Source organism: Coturnix japonica, chromosome 4, assembly GCF_001577835.2.
Source record: "Coturnix japonica isolate 7356 chromosome 4, Coturnix japonica 2.1, whole genome shotgun sequence".
NCBI lineage: Eukaryota > Metazoa > Chordata > Aves > Galliformes > Phasianidae > Coturnix > Coturnix japonica.
Genome location: NC_029519.1, coordinates 63,074,665 through 63,095,224, shown reverse-complemented (window position 1 = coordinate 63,095,224; position 20,560 = coordinate 63,074,665). Strand labels below are relative to the sequence as shown.

Below are 20,560 nucleotides of genomic sequence, written 5' to 3'. Positions count from 1 at the left end.
AACATTTTGTATGGTAAATAATGGGTAGGGAAATGCTCTGTGACCAAATGGTGTGAGTGATGAGGAACTAGTAAGAGAGCACACATTTCCCTTAAGGCCTTATAAATATTTAAAATCAATTGAAAAGAGGATAACAGGAAAAAGAACACACAGAGATCACCTCTAAGTTGTGCTCCATAGGCAGCATGGGCTCTAAACCACAGTAACAGGGGCCTCACAGAGAGCTCCACCTTTTCAGAGATGTTTAAAGAAAAAGCCCTATAGCTACCACAGAGATTAGTCAGTGAACAAATAGAACAAGAATGGCTTTAAAGTAAGAAACGCTGGCAGGGTGGAAAAAAGAATGATCCAACCCCACGTTAAAAGTTTCCTATGCCTCTCAAAGGACAGCAGCAGCAGAGCCCACTGCTTCAAGATGAGGAGCAGGATGCCAAGGGATGCATCCCAGGGCCAAGCACTGCTGCTGCCTGCAGCTTGAGTCCTCCAGCATTGCAGCCTTTATCAAACATAGGCCAGGATAACATGCTGGAAAGTGAGGAAGCATTAAGACAGGCTTAAAGCCGGGTGCTCAGCACCATCAAGTGAGCAGAATGGCTTTGCCTGCCAGGTTGGGCACATCTCTTCCATAAGAAGCATGTGGGAGAGTAGAGAAAGCTGTCACTATGAAGCGTAAGGGCAACATCTATGAAGCAAAAACAAGGGACTTGACACACTGACCAGCAGCATCAGAAAGCCACTAGAGGAAGCAAAAGACCTGTCCGACCTTGCTGATTTGGCTACAAGGACATTCTGGGGAGGAGGTAGCAGGACCTAACATAGCTATGCATAATATCACACTTCGTGGAAGATCTGCTTAGGCAATAGCCAATAGTTACAACCCAAAACAAAACACCTTTGTAAAACTGATAGCATCTAGTTTTCAGTACTTTCCTCTTCAGCCAGAACACCTGCAAGCAAATGCAGGTGTGCTCACATTATGCTGGCAGCATTCAGGCTGGAAGGTCTGCCTACCACTACATCTACCTGGAGGTCTGCCTGCCATTACATCTCAGGTTTGATGCAAAACAGCTGCCTGAACAAAACAAAGAACGTGAGGGAGCAAGGTGTGGGTAGAAATATCAGGACCTGATGAAAACACAACAAGAAGATGGGAAGCATGGGAAGTGAGTGGCAGTAAAGAAAGAAAGTGGTGGATGTTGCATTTACATCAAATCAGACTCTCCCCATTCCAGCTAAGGTATTTACACTGGCATGGAGCAACTGGCATGTGTTGCCTTTGTCAACCATACAGTACACTGTGCTGGTATTAGGACCGCATATACAGAGATAATTATCAGTTTTGGGAAATACCACAACTGCAACTGTACCCCTCAGCTAGAAGATTGCACTCTCCCTTGAATGCTGTTATGAATAGTCCAAGGATATAATAGACAGTTTGCACTATTTTGCATACACAGTAATGTCTACTGCTAATGTGATCTCAGGATGAGGACACTAAGTGCAAGTTTTTGTCAATTATTATTCTTGCAAACTTCCTAGCACTCAAAACATACATTAAAAAAAAACAACCTACAAGTTTAAACCACTTTCATGACTCCATTGGGAATAAGAATAGTAACCTTAAGTCCCTACACTCAAACAGAAACAACCCTAAACCTCATGCCCTAAACAGCATAATGAATACAAGTTACCCCATCACTGAAGTAAAGCTGTTGGCTATGTGCAGTATTAGCATGTAATATCACCCAAAGTTTCGCCACAGAAACAAAAGGAATCAGGCCACTGCACTGAACAGCAGAAAACAGTTGAGTTCTATTTAGTTTATCCAAGGAGAAGAAAGAGACTCATCTGTGTCACACAATTCCCTCCCTTTCAATTCTAACAGAATAATCTTTGAAAAATATGTAAATATTCTTCTCAACAGCTACAGTTCTGTTACACTGTTAATACTTCTTTTTTTTTTTTTTTCCTTATATTATAATGTGTAAGAAGGATAATTTGCATTCAAGCAATGGTGATATTTACTGGTGAAAAACAAGGAATTGGTTTGAAAAGGGGCAAGCAGAGAGTACCAGTGGGGATACATAACTAAGGCTGACTGCCCTAAACTACCACTGTGGCTAAAGAAGTTTTATGAGAGTCTTCAGCAGATCCCCTCTGACAACTTATCATCAGTTAGCTGTATTGGAGATAGATGCAAATAGTCCAGTGGGTAAATGAGGCCTCATCAGAGGACAAAAGGATCTGGTAGACCTGAGCAGCTCCACAGATTTGTTTGTCAAGTAATGAGAAGAGCACATTTGAGAGGGAGGAGCAAGGTAGGATGGGCAGGTATAACCTTGGCAATAACCTTGTGCTGGCAGGATAGCACAAAGCTCTTCCTGGCAGACGCTGACATTCCTTGCCCTGAAACATAGTGTCTGCCACTCTCAAAACAGGGAGATAAAACAAGCTGCACCCACAGAAGCAGTTGCAACTTTCCCTTCCTTGCAGAGCCATGCAGACAGCAGGGACTGTGTAACTGGGGTGGAACAGACATGTATTCCTACTGGGGCTGGACTGCAGGCTGGTCTGAGTATGGCAATAACTCGTCTGTATTAAAGTTAAAGAAAGTGTGAACAAGAAGCCTGAAATCAATTCAGATAAAGAAAAGTTAACAGGCAAAGCCAACTCATCAGGTGGGACCATTTTCTGTAAGGGAGCACATTATGATGCCTCCCCAGGTCAGTTTGTTTATTTTAGATGCTATGCAACAGTTGATTTGCTCCCTGAAGCACTTTTAATACAAATTACCAGACTAAGAATCAGTCAGAGGAAAGGAAAGTAGAAACTTCAGTTCAGCTTTTAAGTACTAGTCTTACTGCAGGGACCTTACTGCAGATATCACATTGTTGCCTTCATATTAACTGCACTAAGACAAGAGATGCCAATGAATCCAGATGCTCTCTAAAAGACATCAGACAGGCTACATGGTTTTATTTTTCACATTTTTTTGTTGTTGTTGTTGTTGTTGTCACCTGTATAGTAATGGTCAGTTCTAACTAACTTAGGCTGTAACTTTCAGATACAGGTGCAGAGATGATCTGGAGAACCCCTAGGACAAGGGGATTCTGGGCCCAGAACAATTCTCTCTCTCTTTGGAAACAGTCTGTCCTCAGAACAGAGAGTTCTGGATAAAAACAGATTTGAAGAGTTCTCTGTACTTTATGGAAAGCAAAATACTCCTCTCCCAGATGCTATTAACCTGCACACAGATTTGCTAAAGTAGCTGTGTCCCTACTCCTTCTTCCTTAATAACCTTCTCTCTGTTATCTTTCTCTTCCTCTATGACAGGAGGGTGTTTTTTCTAGTGTATGTTTACTAGTTCCCTAAATTCCTAATTAAAGTTCTTCTCTGCTCTACCATCTGTGCTGTGATCTTTCCATGCTTTTTTTAATGTTATCAGTTATCCAGACCAATTGTTCTGCTGCCTCCTCCCCTCAGTAACAAATTGCACTTCCCTCCTCCACACATCAATGCACCTGATCCTTTCTCAGCCCTTGGCACACACTGAGGACAGCCTCTGAAATCTGCTGAGATGAGAATGCCTCCTCAGCACAGAAGGCAATCCACACCACCCAAATGGGGAGAAGCCTGTCAAATGCCACAGATGTCTGAGGTTATTCTCACTCTATACCAGACTAGCAGGGTCTAGTCTGAAAAGTGTCTCTACCTTGAAATGAGAGCAGAAAAAGGCATTCCAGGCCACTGGGAGATGCAGAATTCAGCTTTAGCAGCCCAGATAACACACATAGGTTAAAGCACATTACTTAGTAATTTAGAGTGGAAAAGGAAAGAGGAGAGTGAGAAGTCAAAGAAACAGCAAAAGCTTATAAAGAATCAGAGTGCAAGGAAGAAAAAAATAATCAAAGAAAACTGACTTAAGATGAATGACTCAGATCAAAAGTCACCAAGCCACGATATACACATTTGTGACTTACTAGAAAAAAAACAACAATATAGTGCTCGCTCTCCTCACCTTTCTGCCTCCGTCCTGAAGAGATCATACATGTGTATGGGTGTATACATAAAGACAGAATCAAAATATAACACTCCATAAACCGAAATTGAGATTGGCCATTTTTCTGTTTCCATGTAAACTTCTAGGAATACCGAGACAGGCTGTCAACCAGTTTTTATCTCTCTGAAATGTTTGCCCTTCCCTTTACATGACATTATCATTTGTCTTTAGTTTATTCATAGCACAGGTACAGTTTGAACAGACAATAGAAGCTGTGTTACTACATAATTTAAAATCAGATACGTTGTGTTTCTCAAATCTGATAAAGCAAAGCATACTTCTCTTAAAGCACACTGTAAGCTTGCATTACAAGCCGCATTTGTGGAGTCAGACATCATACATTCTTGTCATCCACAGCAAGGTCTCACATGAAGAAAAGCCCCTTTTCACTCTCAGAGGAGTTGCCACCAGCAAAACATTTAACATCCTCCTATTTCTCAGCACGTACTTGTCTGACAATTGGCAATCTGCTCTCCCCTAATTAAACTCAGTTACAGCCTCCTTAATAGCCAGAGAAGCATTTTTCCCAACTGATTTAAAGAAGTTGTATTCCCATATCATTGTACCTCAAAGCAAAAAAGTCACTCTCAACATCAGGTCTTCCTGGTCTCTGTGAACATTGATTGAAAGCACTGCCAAGAAAATACAACTACAGTATCTTTTGTATGGTCAGTTCAAGGTCAGCAGGTGTGGCTGGGGAAAAGGCTGAGCCTCTTCCATCTCTTCCACTGAAGAAAAAGGGGAAAAAATATTTTTACATTAACAGAAGCAAGTACTGGCACTAAATCTGCAAACCATGAGGCTAGAGTACTCCTTCATGCTGCAATAATCTGGACAATTTGAACAACATAAAAGAATGCAATGACTTATTCTAGATGTCTTTCCAAACTCGGACAGAGATAACTTAGAATTATCTGTTGTCTGAGCTCTCTCTAACCCTTTTGGGTTTTTGTTGCCAATCTGCATATCATCTCCTTGATTTAAACTGCTCCAGACAGAAGCCTCTTAATATTATTACTTGTTAGTGGAACTATGAACACAGTATGTAAGTCTTTAGAACAAGTTACACAAAACAAAATAAGTAGGACTAAAGCACATCTTTTCATGCTATGAAACCAATTTGTTCCTCAGAATTCTTTCCCAGGTTTGGCTTTAAATATTAATATACATGGGTCATGTCCACTGGTACAGATTCTTACAAGTGCAGCATGCAGACTGTTGTTCTCCACTAGTAAGGATCTATAGCTAATAGTAATGACCGTGTTCATAGAATGGCTTGAGTTGGAATGGAACTCAAAGATCATCAGGCTCCAACCTACTAACCCTAACATCTTCCCGGGAGATCTCATCCAACAGTTCCTTAAACAACCAGAAGTTCAGGCTCCTGACTTCACACTTTGCCAGGCCTATGTAACTTAGGATCACAAACTCAACCAGAGCCTGGTCGCTGCAGCCCAGGCTGCCTCTGGTCTTAGTATCTTTAGTGATCTCCTCCACATTGGTGAGTGCCAGGTCCTGCAATGCTTCACCTCTGGTCAGTCTGTCTAATAGCTGAACCTGAAAGTTATCATCAATGAAATCCAGGATTCTCCTGGATCATTTGCAGTTCACAGAAACATTAAAAATAGTGTTTTATAACTCAGAATTTGTCCTATCAAAGAGTGTTACTCTTCTCTTTGCATGTTGTAGCTTCCATGGAAATACATAGGATGCATTACTTTCAGAGCTACCTATGTATACACAGAAGGAAAGGACGAGGAGGAGAAAAAACCAACATTACTCAGACAGTAACAGTGTAAAAAATATATTCCTACTACAGGGATGTCAAATAATTCTTAAGACAATACTGTGTAAAATATTTTGATGTGTCATATCTTATGCATGCCAGTGAATGAATTTAGTTGTAACTAATCAGCTGAAAAGCATAAATGCAATAGCTGTGGAGATCATGCAAACAGTATCTGTAATTAAAAAACACAAACAGTAAAGTGCTTCTTATGAAAATAACAATGGTCATTTCCAATCGTAATTGCTTTCTGTGAAGATAACAAACGTCTTCACAACCAAATGAAGGACATCAATTAGCACTTCCCAGTAGTTAAAACCTATACAAGCAAGTTCCTTTTAAAAATCACACAGTGTTATAAATATGGGCACACAGTAGGAAACTTGTCAGAGCAGATTAAGCTGAAGCAGCCTGATGTGCAGTGACCCAGCCAGCTCGAAGCAGGATCTGCCCTCAGAACCAGGCTATGGGCAGACTTGGACTGGTTTCACCAAACCCAGACACTTTAAAGCCAAGCACTCAGGCCTGCATGAGCGTTCCAATGGTTTCACCTGCCAACTGACAGCAACTGAAGTCATCACAATTTACCAGAGCTGAAATAATATTTGCATACCCAAAGCCAGTGGCAAGCACGAAGGATAGCAGCAGCTTAGCCTCTATAGAAAGAGGCTTAACAGACGTTGCCTTTCCCATGGACTAATCACACAGTCACTGTGACTTACCTAACGCATGGCAGCCACTCAGACTTGAAGGCCAAGATTCGCAAGGGTTGGTCAATTTTAAGCAATTTTTGTTCTTTTTTTTTAGAAGAATGTTTAAGCTAAAACTAAATAGGCAGTTCAAACCAAGTGTCAACACATAGATTAGCTCAATTGAATTAACTTCAAATCATTCTTAATCTAAAGAAGGGATAACTCATAGGTATTCGATGTTTTGGCTTGCCTGGGCTGCAAGGAATAAAGAGGAATTGTCTTGGATCACATATATGTAGGTCGCTCCAGAAGTAATGCCTCCTTTTTATTTCCATGGGAACTACAACACAGAGTGAGCACAAGAACACTGTCTGATAGAGCAAATCCTCAGCTACAGAACACTGTTATTCAACACAGTCACCACCCTTAACTATCTATTCTCACCAGTGAGGAACAAAAGCCAGCATGGCAAACTTGTAAAAACCTGTACCAGTGGAGGTGACCCACAGTTGTTATCATCACTGCTGAAATGCACCTCCCACTGCCTTACTGTGCTCACATGCATCAATGTTCAACATGTATCAATGAATGATCAATCAATGTATCAATCAATGAATCAATCCTTCTTCAAGACAGAAAGTGAGGCTGCATATTTTTCACTGTTCACAGCACTGCATTCAGCCACTATATCACAGTCTGTGAATTTACTTGCTATAATTTGAGCTGGCACTGCACTGCACCCCGTGCCCAAACTTCAGCTCAGATGGAGTTCATGGCCCACCCACTGTCTGGTTGCTGCTGAGTGACAGTTGCAAAGCTGCTTCCGTAATAGCACAGGGTACAGGGCAGGCCAGACATGCCTGGGCTAACTAGTTCATCATTCAGAACCATCAAAGCAAATGAAGAATTCTGTTTTGTCCAGAAAAGGCTACATGCGCTGGCTCAAACAAGCCTCATACCACATCAAACTTGCCCAAATTCCTTCATATTGCAGAAGATCTGCGCGCAAAGAGGGTCAGTATTCATGGCCACATCAGCCAGTTCTTGCAGGCTCTCTGGGCACAAAATACTGCATTGGGATTCCTGCTATGATATTATTGTGGAGGACAATGGCACACAGCAAGAAACCAGCAGAGGTGTAAGAAGGGAGAATGCATTTAAGGAAGAGGGAGGAGCAGCACCACTCAGAGGCAGCAGAGCAGCTCAGCGCAGGCTGCCCTGACAGGCACTGAGCTGCAGCAATCTGCCTCACCCTTACAGCAACTTCTGCTCTAAGACAGATGAGGCACAAAGAGTAAAGGCAGAGGCAGGAGCAGGTCGGAGCCAGCTGCTGAATGACTGCAAGCTCTTAGAGGCTTCAGAAACATGGGGATGGATGTGAGGCACTGTGCACAGTGCTAGCAGCAAAGGAAGTCATATTTAGAGGGGGAAAAAGGGAGAACAATAAGCTAACAAAATAGAGTGCATTATAATTCTTGCCAGCATGATCACTGGTGGGCAGTACAGACCATGCCTGGTATGAATAAATCAATAATATTTTCCTTAGCTGTTCTGTGAATAGCTGACTCTAAAAAATACCCTGACCTTGTGTTATCAATCTGTCTCATGGGAAGCAAGCTGCTGTCCTTAGGCTGCGGCAAAAGCATGCAAAATTGTAGGTCATGAAGAGATAAAAGTTTGAATGACAACAGACAGCAACAACTAACAAGTGTCCTGACTCGATTAACTCAAATTAAGGTAGCCCAAACCTGTAAAATCAAGAATAACTTCCCTACCGATTTGGGGTAGTTCATGTCTGTTCCTTCATTTAGGTTTAGAACATAAAAATTCTTGAGTGTCCAAATTAACAAAATGTTTCTTCCCATGGACTTCCCATAGACTGATACATGAACACAAAGCAGGTGGCTCTCAGCATCTCACCAGATCAGGCAATGACACGCATCCACAGAAAGTTGGTGTTATACTGAGATGTAGCAAGATTCAAGCAGCTTGGTAGCTCCAGTCAAAGCCTGAGGAATGTATTGTCATAAAATACAGGCACACAACACTGCACATAACTAAGTGCCAATCCCAGCAACATCTCTGCATCTAACCAGGGGATTAGTAGAGTTCAACACGGTTATCTCAGTGCCCAGTAGCTCTCATGGAGCCAACTCAGCAGCTCCCCACATTGTGAGAACTCGGCACCGTGGTTCCCACCCTTAATTCACAAAGGATGTCAAAACACTAATCTCCAGCGAACAATGACAAGGACGACCTAAGGCACGAAGTAGTGTCAGTACACATCATATGCCAACAGATGAAGATCGGTCAGACGGAGCACAGGACCTGAAGGTGGCAGTGCAGGACCTGTACTACCTGTACTGCAGCCACCCCAGAGCACATTGCTCCTGCCTGCTCCAGCACACGGACCAGAGGGCACTGAGCCCTGCTTGTAAGAGACAGGACTGAATGACACAAAAGCAAGGGATCCATCACACAGACAAGGCTAATCTGTGGAGCTGCTAACTAAAGGATGCCACAGATGCCAGCTGCCAATACAAAACATTAATAGTTTGTCTTAGGAATCTCCAAATCATAAAACGGCTGCAGACTAGAAAAACATTCTGGAAGAACACAATTTCTGCTTAAGAGCTCTTAAATTCTTCCTCAGATTATTCTCCAACTGCAGGCCACTATCAGTGCAATATAGAAAACTACAAGGAGCTTGAACTGTACTGCATCCATCCTTGTGTAGGTGTATTTCTTTTGGAGTAATAAAACCCTCCTAAACTAGTGTAATTTTCCATATAATTACTCATGCATTAGTTTCAAAACACTTCACTCATTTTCCTTCCCCCTTTCTTTCCTTTTCTCTCTTTTCAGATTAAAGAAAATCCAGATGGGGTGCAGGTGCTGCAAAATGATACAAAGGTACAATAAAAGATGTTTAAACTGAATAAAAGAAAAACATTAAAATATTTCTGTGCTCCTCCACACCTACTGATAAGATTAGTTGGAGACTGGAGCTTTCCCAGAGTTTGGGCATCTTTAAAGTCACACCAGAGCACAGATACTCTGCCTTCTCACGAATGTCCTTTTGGTTTATTGCATTTGAGGTCCATTTCTATAATTCCCAAGCCACAGAAATACTGTGTTGGACTGAAAACTCATCTTAACCAAAAAGATTTCCCTTACATAGGTACCATAAGCTACCCCATTTTGGCAACTACATGAGCGCACAGCAATTAACAGTCTGATGACTACCTATTGCTTAACCCACCCATCCAAAGGAAGAAAATAAGCAAAGCTAGAAACATGCAACAAGCAGAAGGTCCTCTGATATCTTCCTGGGCTTCAGGTGAACCTCACTATAGGGGTTAGTTCTTTGCCACTCTAAGGAGACTACAGCATAATCCAACATTCCCACTCAGTTTAGGTCATTCTCAGGACCTCAAGTAAACCTCAGTGACACCAGTTTCTTAAAAACTCAAGCTTAAAAACGAAGCATAATCATTTTTTAAGTACTACTATTAATAGCTTAACATATCTTCTACAAACTTCTTTTATTCCAGCTACATTTTTGATCCAGAAGAGTTACAATCACCTGGATGCACTCATGAAGGAAACAGCTACAAACAAGAAGAGCAAAGAAGCAATAAATTCAAAATCAAAAAGAACTGTGAAATTAAAGAACAGAAAAAAGAACCGCAGAAGGATGAGCTAAAAGGAACAGGAACTAAAAATCAGGTAAATAGCACAGGGGAGACCCTCTGGAACCACAGAGACGATGCTTTTCAAGATGACAGCCTTGTGAAGTGTGTTGCAAAGCTTGATGTTGCAGTCAATGGCAGCAGCTCTCATGCTGGTGTGCACCCCATTCTCAGCCCCAGCACAAACTCAGTGAAAGAAGCCAGTGAACAGAGCACCTCCAGCCAGCCAGCAGAGCCTTCTTCAGTCAATACTAAAGACTTCCAATCCAAACCGAATGAGTGTGGCCAAGAGCTTGACCTAGGAGCAGGCAGTCACAGGAAGGCAGACTGCAGTCAGACGAACAGTATTCAAGGTGTGAAACCCTGGTCTATAGAAGACAGTAACTTTCTCAAAGGAAGTGCAGTATTGGACACACAAAATAACGATGCCATAAAACTGCCAGATATAGATTATTGCCAAAATGGCAACCAAATCAGGAACTATGTTGAGAAAGATAGCATTTCAGTCAACTATGCACATCCAGACCAAATGACTAAGCATTCAGCAATGCAGGGTCAAGACCTTCATGTAACCCCATCTTTGCATGCAAAGGAAAGCAGTATCGAGCCTTTTAACACTGACTCTGCAGGCTTGAGTGAGGACATTCCCAATGGCATTGCTTCTACAGCTGCACCCACAGCATCACAGGCACCCACACATCAGAGCCACACAGACATCAGTGGAGAAACTGAGGAGGAATGCACCCACAGCATCACAGGCACCCACACATCAGAGCCACACAGACATCAGTGGAGAAACTGAGGAGGAAGATGCAGAAGTAGCAGCAGCTCTGGCTGCACTGGAAGCTGCAACTGCAGGTGAAGACCTAGAAGAGGATGATGTATACTAGACGAAGGTCTCTTTCTGATACACTGGGTGGAATCCAGATCATTTTCTGGATCTGTATGAATGCATGCGATGTTCACGTGGACAGCTGTTACAAATCACATATATGAAAAGATTGGGACTAAATCTCTGTCCCTTCAACAGTTTTATACAGCCTTCTAATTTCCACTGCCTGAAGCACGTATGTTTTTCTGTACAGGACCAACCAGGAGGGCAAAGCATCATTCTTTACACACAGGATATTCTGTTGTATATCCACCTCTCACCTGGTCTCACACAGACATTTCCCTCAGTTTTGACTCTCAGGAGGGTCTGCACACACTGCATGTTCCAGGTTCAGAAAAAAATCCATTATTTAAAACTGAACTATAGAAGACATGGAGTTAGAAATCACAGATTTTCACGTTAGGACATACAATAAAACTGATGCACAGCTCTATAACACAGTATGAGAGGAGGAAAGCAGCTTGGCTCATGCTTTAGTTCGTGTGCAGGTGGGTTGAGGATAATTACACCTTTTCTGTTACACCTTGCCTGGACTTGATCTGATACCCCAGTGACCTGCTTTCATAGAATCATAGAATTGCTCAGGCTGGAAAAGACCTTCAAGATAAGTCCAACCACAACCTAATCACACTACCCTAACACTAGACCCACCACTAAATCATGTCCCTGAGCACCACATCCAAATGGTTTTTAAACACATCCAGGGATGATGACTCAACCACCTCCCTGGAGAGCCTATTCCTGTGCTTCACATCCCTTTCTGTAAAGTAGCTTTTCCTGATATCCAACCTAAATCCTACCCTGGCACAACTTGAGGCCATTTCCCCTCATCCTGTCACCACTGAGAACAGACCAAACTGGCTCTCACTGCAATCACCTTTCAGATATTGGAAGAGAGCAATAAGGTCTCCCCTCAGCCTCCTTTTCCTCAGACTAAATAGCCCCAGTTCCTTCAGTCTCTCCTCATAGAGCATATTTCCAAGCCCTTCACAAGCCTTGTTGCCCTTTTTTGGGCCTGCTCCAGTACCTCCATACCCTTCCTGGACTGAGGTGTCCAAAACTGAACACAGTACCCGAGGTGAGGCCTCACCAATGCCAAGTACAGGGGCAGGATAACTTCCCTATTCCTGCTCACCACACCATTCCTGATACAAGCCAAGATGCCATTGGCCCTCTTGGCCAGCTGGGCACACTGCTGGCTCATATTCAGCTGACTGTCCATCAGCACACCAGGGTGTCTTTCTGTCAAGCAGCTTTCCAGTCACTCCTCCCAAAGCCTGTAGGGTTGACCTGGGGTTGTTGTGACCAAAATACAGGACCCAACACTTGGCTCTATTGAAACTGATATAGTTTGCCTTTGTCCATCGATCCAGCCTATCCAAGTCCCTCTGTAGTGCCTTTCCACCCTCTGGCAGATCAACACTACCTCCCAACTTGGTACCATCTTCAAACTCACTGAGGGTACAGTCAATCCCCTCATCAAATCATTAGTAAAGATGTTAAATAGAAGTGGCCCCAGTACCAAACCCCAGGGGACACCACTCGTGACTGGCTGCCAACTAGATTTAACTCTATTGCCATAACTCTGGGCTTGGCCATCCAGCCAGTGTTTCACCCAGCAGGAGTACATGCCCATCCAAACAGTGGGCAGCCAGCTTCTCCATGAGAATGTTGTGGGTGACAGGGTCAAAGGTTTTACTGAAGTCCAGGCAGACCACACTGACAGCCTTACCTTCATCCACTAAGTGGGTCATCTCATCTTAGCACAAAGCCAGGTTTGTCAAACAGGATCTACCATTCATGAATCCATGCTGATTGGGCCTGATCCCACAGTTGAGCTTTAATTTATCCATGATGACTCCTGATATTATCCATTCCATAACATTCCCTGGCACTGAGGTGAGACTGATAGGTCTAATCAGTCAATTTAGATCATTAAAACAGCAGAAGCCGAGCCAAAGTCAAAAGTGGGAAAGTCAGGTGGTTTGATGAGCACAAGAACCATGCTCACAGTAACAGAAATGCTGAAGAGGGATCAAAATTAATTCCTACTAGATAGATTAAAATCATCTTGAAACCACAGACTGAGATCTCTGAACTCTAATAAATTCTCCAAGCCTACATCATTTCCCTTAACAAGACAGTTTGCAAAGAGGTTGTGTCTTCAAACTCCCAGCAAGATGTGTTGCTTATACATGACCACTGAGAGCCAGTTAGGTCACATCTCTGACTTGACTGCAGTCCCTAAGCTTACAGGAGGAAAGACTGATCTTACAAGTTGAATTAAGCATAAGACCTCAGAATATCAGACCTGCATTCCTGGTACTTTTACTATCTCTCTGATCTTCAGACAACTGAGTTACTTTTGTTGGATTCCTTGTGGAAAGCAAAGGAGTTAGAGACCCACTCAGTGCTGTCATTTCATCAAAAGGCAGATATTAACAGCTGTAATAGGAAACACTTGAATTTTGTACTGAAATGTTGTGGTTTCTGAGCCTGTTAAGTGCTCAATAAATTTTTTAAACTTATGAAAAATTATCTGGTGGATTTTGTACTTCATAGAATTCGACTATACAACAGTTACTTAAAATAAAAAGGTAAATCCTTCATTAGATACATAATAAACATCAACTATGTATTTGCCAACAACACACACTGAATGCCATTAACACACATGTGAGGACCAAAACAAGAGGTGAGCTTCAAGCAAAGTACAAATACTTAAAGAATTTGTTTAAATGCAGATTTCCTCCTTTTATCCAAATACTGCAAGATAAAAACAAGTTTTCCATTTCTCTAAGCTTAGGACTTCCAGCACAAATCAAAGTCAGTTCTTATCTTTCTCAAGTCAGGTACCTGCATAACCTCAAACCTGCAGCATGCAAAAACTTTTCTGAAACAAGAATGAGGTATCATCACCATTCAGATTTCCCTTACCTCCTATCTAAAACCATGAGGCAGGATAGGGCATTGGGCAGCCTGATCGAGTGGGTCGGTTGAAACTGGATGAACTTTGAAGTCCCTCCCAACCCACATCTATGATTCTATGCATGTACATGCGCCGACCATCAGTTACATCACATATTGGTGTGGTCCAAGACACCATATTCAAACCAATGTTTTGTAGATTTATTTATAAAGTAGAACCTAAGTATCTCTGTTTTCTCTTGTAGCAAAAAGAATGAGAGCAAGTCGGCCAACACCTGTTGGTAACGTTTCTATATTTGATGCATTTCTATACAAGTAAGTGTGAAGACATTTGTGTAGAAATGAAGAACAGACAACAATATGGAAAACTATTGCAAAAGCTGGAAATTCTATGAAAAATATTTCATCTTGGAAGCTCATATTTTACTGGTTATTCTCTAAAGATAGTAACGCAGCTTAAAGGGAAATCATAGTTTTTCTGTATATAAGCAAAGAGATGTAGAATATGAGTAAGCTTAGAATGTTCTCTTTTAGCAGTGGGTCAGCATTGGGTAATTACCCAAAGAAAAAATTCAGACCCAATGGATCCCAAATATGAACAACAGGGAAGGAAGATGTCCCAGTCCACCTAACTCAAGGAAATTAACTGATTTTATCCCCAGCTAAATATTAAAGGGCACATTTATTTACAAAGCAACAATAAAAACCAAGATACGTCAATGCAGAATTCTTCAGTTCAGCAAACAAAATTGTAACAAGAAAGTAGGAACCTGGAAATAGATAAATTCCACACTTTTTTTTTCTTTTAAAGAACAAAAGCAATTGACTGGGCAAGTGTTGCTATGGAGACTCTCCATTAAAAATTAAAATCCAGAAATAGAAAGTCATTATTTGCTAAAAGATGCTTTAAAGTAATCTAAAAATATAATTTTTATCATGTAAATTCATGAAACACAGACTTAAAAAAAAAATGAAAATTAATATTTCCCTCATGTTGCATTCACAGTTTTAATTTTCTAAATGTGATTTAATTTTCCACAAGATTAATTCTTGCCAATAAATCACATTGGGCTAAACAAGAATAGAATATATGAACATTTATAACAGCCTATTTCTATGGTATTTCATACATTTATTCAAATGCTTAAGTTGAGCATTTTAATTACACTGAAATGATTTCTCTCAATGGATTATTTATCTTGAATTGTGACATCCCTCCAAAATTAAACGCAGTAGAACTTAGCATGCTAAGAACACAAGACAGTAAGTTTATCAAAGTCGGTCTACATGGGAACCAATTTATTCTTAAAGAAAGCATTATCAACAGAGTTGCTTCAGACAGTGTACCAGGTTTTTGTACATCTATATCTCATACAGTGTTTAAGACTGTTGGTCGCAGATAAAGAATTCTCACTAGCCTTTCCAACTAGAACTGCCCTTGGAAAATAATTTTATTCTATTTTTCGCTTCCTTGCCATCATGAAAACAAAGTAGAAAGTCCCCAGCCCCTCCCCTGGACAGGCTTCCCAAATTTCACACACACATCCAAAGTCAGGCAGCTCAGCCTTAAGGACTCTGTCTCCACTAAGGATTTCATTTGGGATCTCAGGGAAATTCATTTTAAAATCTTCATTCACTTTGAACCTTCACAGTGACTCCCCAAACTTTAGAAGAGAACTAGAATTGAACCAGTAAGATAAACAGAAATATTCAGCCAACACCTATAGATAATACTACTTGTGTCAGCCGCTACTGACTGAGCACTGTTCCAGTTGCTTTGAGCTTCTTCTCATCATAAACAGTCACATTTTTACTAAAGATTTTGTTTGTTAGAATGGTTTATTGCAGCTTCAGAGCAGATCATTATTCAGTAACCTGCCCACCCCTTCTCTTAGGCTGTGACCAACTCACTGCCTGAGCCCCTTTCCCCCCTCCCTCATCCTCCTATCACCTTCCAGTCAGAGATGAGCAATATCCCCATGGACAACTTTACTCAGCCTACAAGATTCTTTCAGTGAATCAAGACAGATGAAGATTATCTTGACTTTGTTTTTAACCCAGTTGCTGACGTCCATAAGCAGTCATCTCACAACCATCCTCACAAACAAAACCGTGTGGAAGCTAAACAGTTTCTGGCCCTGAATTTCAACTGAAATGACTGCAGACCAAACAACATGCCTGCTTTTTTATATACTTCACAGTTCAGTTCTGTACACTACCAACAGGGAGAAAAACAACCAACCAAACAAGTCTTTCAGGAAATACAGAATCCCGTTATTACGTCAGGTGACAGATAACTTAAGAAAAAGCACTGAACCAACCCCACAATGAAACCATGTCACACGAAGGCTGTGGTTTAATTTGTTTGCTCATTGTGCTCGCTGCTATTTACTCTGAGCCAGAGATTAGCTTCATTCCATGAGGGTGCAGAAGCACAAGCAAGGCAACGCCCTCAGCCTCAAGGCTGGACAGATTTGCAGTGATCTGTGATCACACACACTGCATCCCTTAACACTTAACAATCCAAGCTGCACCATGTGGTAGCCAGTAGGTTAAGGAGGCTTACTCTAAAGGAGATGAATGTACACAACAGACACAGTATGACTATGAGCAATAGGACAAACATGAATGTATCAGCAAGATGAAAATATAATGTAAGCATTTGATAACAAACTGCAGAGATTAGGGTGATAGTCTCCTGGAATTATCTCTATAGGTTGTTTCCATCTCTTGTCTAGCAGCTGATACTTAAGTAAAGCTTTACTTTCTTCAGAATAATCTTCAGATCTAAGCAATTGTTGGCATTTCCAGCACAAGGTCTGCTATACGAAAAGGCTTTGCTGTGGCCAAAACCAGCACAGGTTTCTCCATCCCTCCCCCAGTACCCATCACCAGAATGAAGGAAGCACTGTACGCTGTTAACCCAATGAATTTCAGTTTGCTGGGTACAAGTAACACAAAGGTTAATGCATGAAGCATTCAGTGCATTTTCCCAGAACAATGACGCCATCTCATTTCAGTTATTGTTAATTCCTACCTATTAATCTCCTGTTTATTGAAACTTGCGTATGAAACCCGACTAGTAAAAGCAGCTTCAAAAAGAAGAAAAGAAAAAAACCCAACGTTAATCAAAATAAAAATAAATACACATATTCCACCCTAATTGCGAATTGCTTTTCCAGAGTCATGCCTGTGTGTTAATTAGCAGCTGATGCGCACAGCTATTGTTTTGACGCGAGCCGCACATGTCCTGTTCCCTCTCATTGCTTTGATTAAAAATTTGGCTTGAGGAGAGGTTTGCGTTGTTCCTCTCAGTAATTGCAGCAGACACTTCCCGGCTCCGGGAAGGGCACAGAGGTGGGGCTGGGTTCTGCCGTGCCCCCCCCCTCTGCGGGGACGGGATGGGGACAAGGCAGGAAAGGGGCAGCCCCAACCCCAGCACAGCGCCCTGCCGGCTGTGGGGCACAGGAGACCCCGCCGCCCAGCCCCCGGGTAGAGAAATGCAATGAGCGAGGTACCTCTGGTTAAATTGGGGCTTTTCGGTGTTTTTAAAACACTTTGGGGCGCGCTCTAAGTTTTCTTGAATAACCCATAAAAGCGTCAACAGCTCCCTCTGCTGCCACGAATACATTCCAGCTGCTCTACACCAAACGCAGGGAGCACCGTACACCTCCGTACACCCACACGCGTAGTAAAAGTAGAAACTGCAGCACGGGATGGATATTTAAACATCCTCCTACAATTGCTGCTTTCCAAGGCTCATTACTACGACTGTAAGATGGGATACGAAAAGGTCGGTAGTTAAATATCCACACTAGGCTTTAAAGACAATTTCAAAGTATTATATGCCACCTTACCCGAGTATAGAGCAACTTATCCACACTGAGCAGAGAGATGAATTTCAATTTTAAAAGAGCCATTTGTGTTAAGATATGACAGTCATACTCTGCAGATGCAGAGACGAGCAAAACAGGCCCAGCTGCGTTCCCAGGGACTGGCAGCCCAGCACTGCCCACAAACAAGCACCTGTTGACCCCAGACTAAGGTCCATCCCCAGCACAAGTAACTTGGCATTTCAAACCCAAATTCACAGCAAAACACAGCAGACCATGCCCTGAGCTCCAAAACAACCCACAAGTTGCTCACGCCTTACCATTATGCCTCCTAGCATGCTCCCGCCATCTTCCAGTGCTGCAGGCCTGGGCTCTCTCCCCTCTTTCTTTCTCTGACAACCAGAAGGAGCTACTCCCATCTCATATTACTCAGTTTTCCCTCCTTGCTCCAGCCTGACACATTCTTTAATTAATTTCCTTAACCAGATGCCTTAATGCAGTCCTTAGGCCACCTGGGAGCTTTGTAGCTCTGTAAATGGTTGTTCAGAAATCAAGTGTGCTGTGTTACAGGTGGTGCTCGTAGGCAATGGGGGAAAAAACAGTTTGTCCAGAGCAAGAGGTGAGGTCAGACTGCAGTAGGAAACAGAGCAGTGGTACCTTATCATATGTGCCCCAAAAGTAAAGGGAAAAAAAGAAAAACAAAACGATCTGCACTTCTGTTTTCTTGTTTGTTCATTAGCAGTAGTATCATATGCCCAGCAAGGAGAAGGATTGAGCTGCTCCAAAGCGCACAGAACAGTGGTTTAGATGGGTACAGGCTCATTAGCACTGGGAGCCACCTGCAGGGCACAGCTGGGAGCATTCGACATCCATTAAACATCCAGGAAATTTAACTCCTTAGAAGCAGCAGATGCTCACGTTCCATCCTAGGAGACACTAGCAGTACCACACTAGAATAAGCTGTTTCCCACATTGTTTTGTATCAGCACACAGTAAGTACAAGCTCAATTTACTGGAGGAGGAGGGAAAAGAACACTTTCTGACACACTTTTCCTATCATACAACTTGGCTCCCCCTTCAACCTCTCCCTTCTGTCTGCAAGCATGATTGCAGCAGGCAGCTCACCCCATCTCCCCAGCAGACATAGGGGAGCCCACACATTCACCAGCACAGTGGGAACAGCCTGGGTTAACTTGTACAGAAACTGCCCAGATGAAACAACTACCCATAGACTTCAAGCAAGCAGGAAGGCACTGGTGCTGTTTTTTCTTCTTTAAATTATACCATCTGCATGAAGCATCATTGTCTTTCCGCATGTGACACAAACAGGCAGTACAAGAATCATATGAAGTTCCGATTTGGTCAGGGTTTCTGTACTTGTGAATAACAAGGAAAGAATTCAGAAAGAAAAAATTCAGAAAGAAAAGAGCAAAGAGCCGCCAGGTACACTACAGCATGCTTCTAAACTGAGTGCTGGCGACAAAGAATCAGAAAGGAGAAAACCTCTTTTGTGCTTACCCTGTTTCAAAGATACATTGCAGGTGTGCTCTTTACCAATAAAATCAGGTATTATTAAATGTAAGTAGTTCCCTCATCTATTTTCTAGAGCAACATGAGGTAGACTGAGGAGTTTTAGCATAACAACTCACATAATAAAACAAAGCAATGTTTTGGGGGGAAATAAGAGTTTCCTTCAGTGAAGAAAAAAAAAATCACATTTCTTTTGAGGACTGATTGATGCCAGTTCAATTTTAACGTCTCAAAACAGAAACCCTTATTTATTCAACATATGCATACGGCTCATAGAAGCATATGTATTGCACAATTGTTATGACAGTTGGATTTGTATTCAGTTTTCAATGAAAGATAACCTGAAATTGTTACGGCAAAGCAGTAAAAATGTCAAGGAGCTGAGTGTGGAAAACCACGCAATGGAAAAAAAACAGGACATAGAATATTACGCTATGGTTATTTTGTTATGTAAATACCTGGAAATGAGAATCTAAATGTGTGCTCAAATTCCATTACTTTTCTAGTAGCACTGTCTAAATTCTCTGAGAAAATAGAGGCCTGGAAGAATGTTTCTCTTTCTTATTTTTCCTAGTTCTGATTGTAAACCACAGCTGCACGTAAACTTCTAAAACTCAGCGAGCCCAGATCTCAAAACAGACCTTGTGTGATGCAGCTCGGAAACACTGAAATAAAGAACAGAAAAAATGCAAACAGGATGGTACGCTGATAATTACATCTCCCTAGCCACAACATCTTGCTTTGAGCTTCCTTCACCTATTCATACAGCAAAACTCACTGTAATGCCATTTTGCAGATTGCAGTCATCTGTGAGAACATAATGTAACAAATTAAGCATTGTAATATCACTGAGAGACACAGAGGAAGCAACCACAAAGAGCTTCCTGTCATTTGTATTTTTTTCTTTCCATACCTCACAAAAAAACAATTGAGAATAATGAGAATGTTGCATATTTTCTAAAAGCTCAACGTCACATAGAATAAAAAGTTAATGGTCCTGATGCATTAAAGGCAAAAGGTCTTCAGTCAGATACCCGCTCAGAGTAAAGCTTATATTGTCTTCTTTCCAAGATAAAATACAGAACAAGTATATTGTTTGCCAAGAAAATAGTAAGGAAGAACATCACAGAGCAGCCTGACCTCATTA

General features: G+C 41.9%; 1 protein-coding gene across 1 annotated transcript in view; it reads left to right on the top strand.

Annotated features, from left to right (window-relative positions):
* The window catches only part of C4H4orf19 (chromosome 4 C4orf19 homolog), a 41,216-nt gene extending 28,960 nt beyond the window's left edge, over positions 1 to 12,256 (top strand). The window contains exons 4-6 of the mRNA XM_015862515.2: positions 9,404 to 9,451; positions 10,093 to 10,918; positions 10,989 to 12,256. Coding sequence (XP_015718001.1) covers positions 9,404 to 9,451; positions 10,093 to 10,918; positions 10,989 to 11,120 — 1,006 coding nt within the window. The 3' untranslated portion in view covers positions 11,121 to 12,256. The remainder of the gene's footprint in view (positions 1 to 9,403; positions 9,452 to 10,092; positions 10,919 to 10,988) is intronic.
* Positions 12,257 to 20,560: the final 8,304 nt, after the last annotated feature.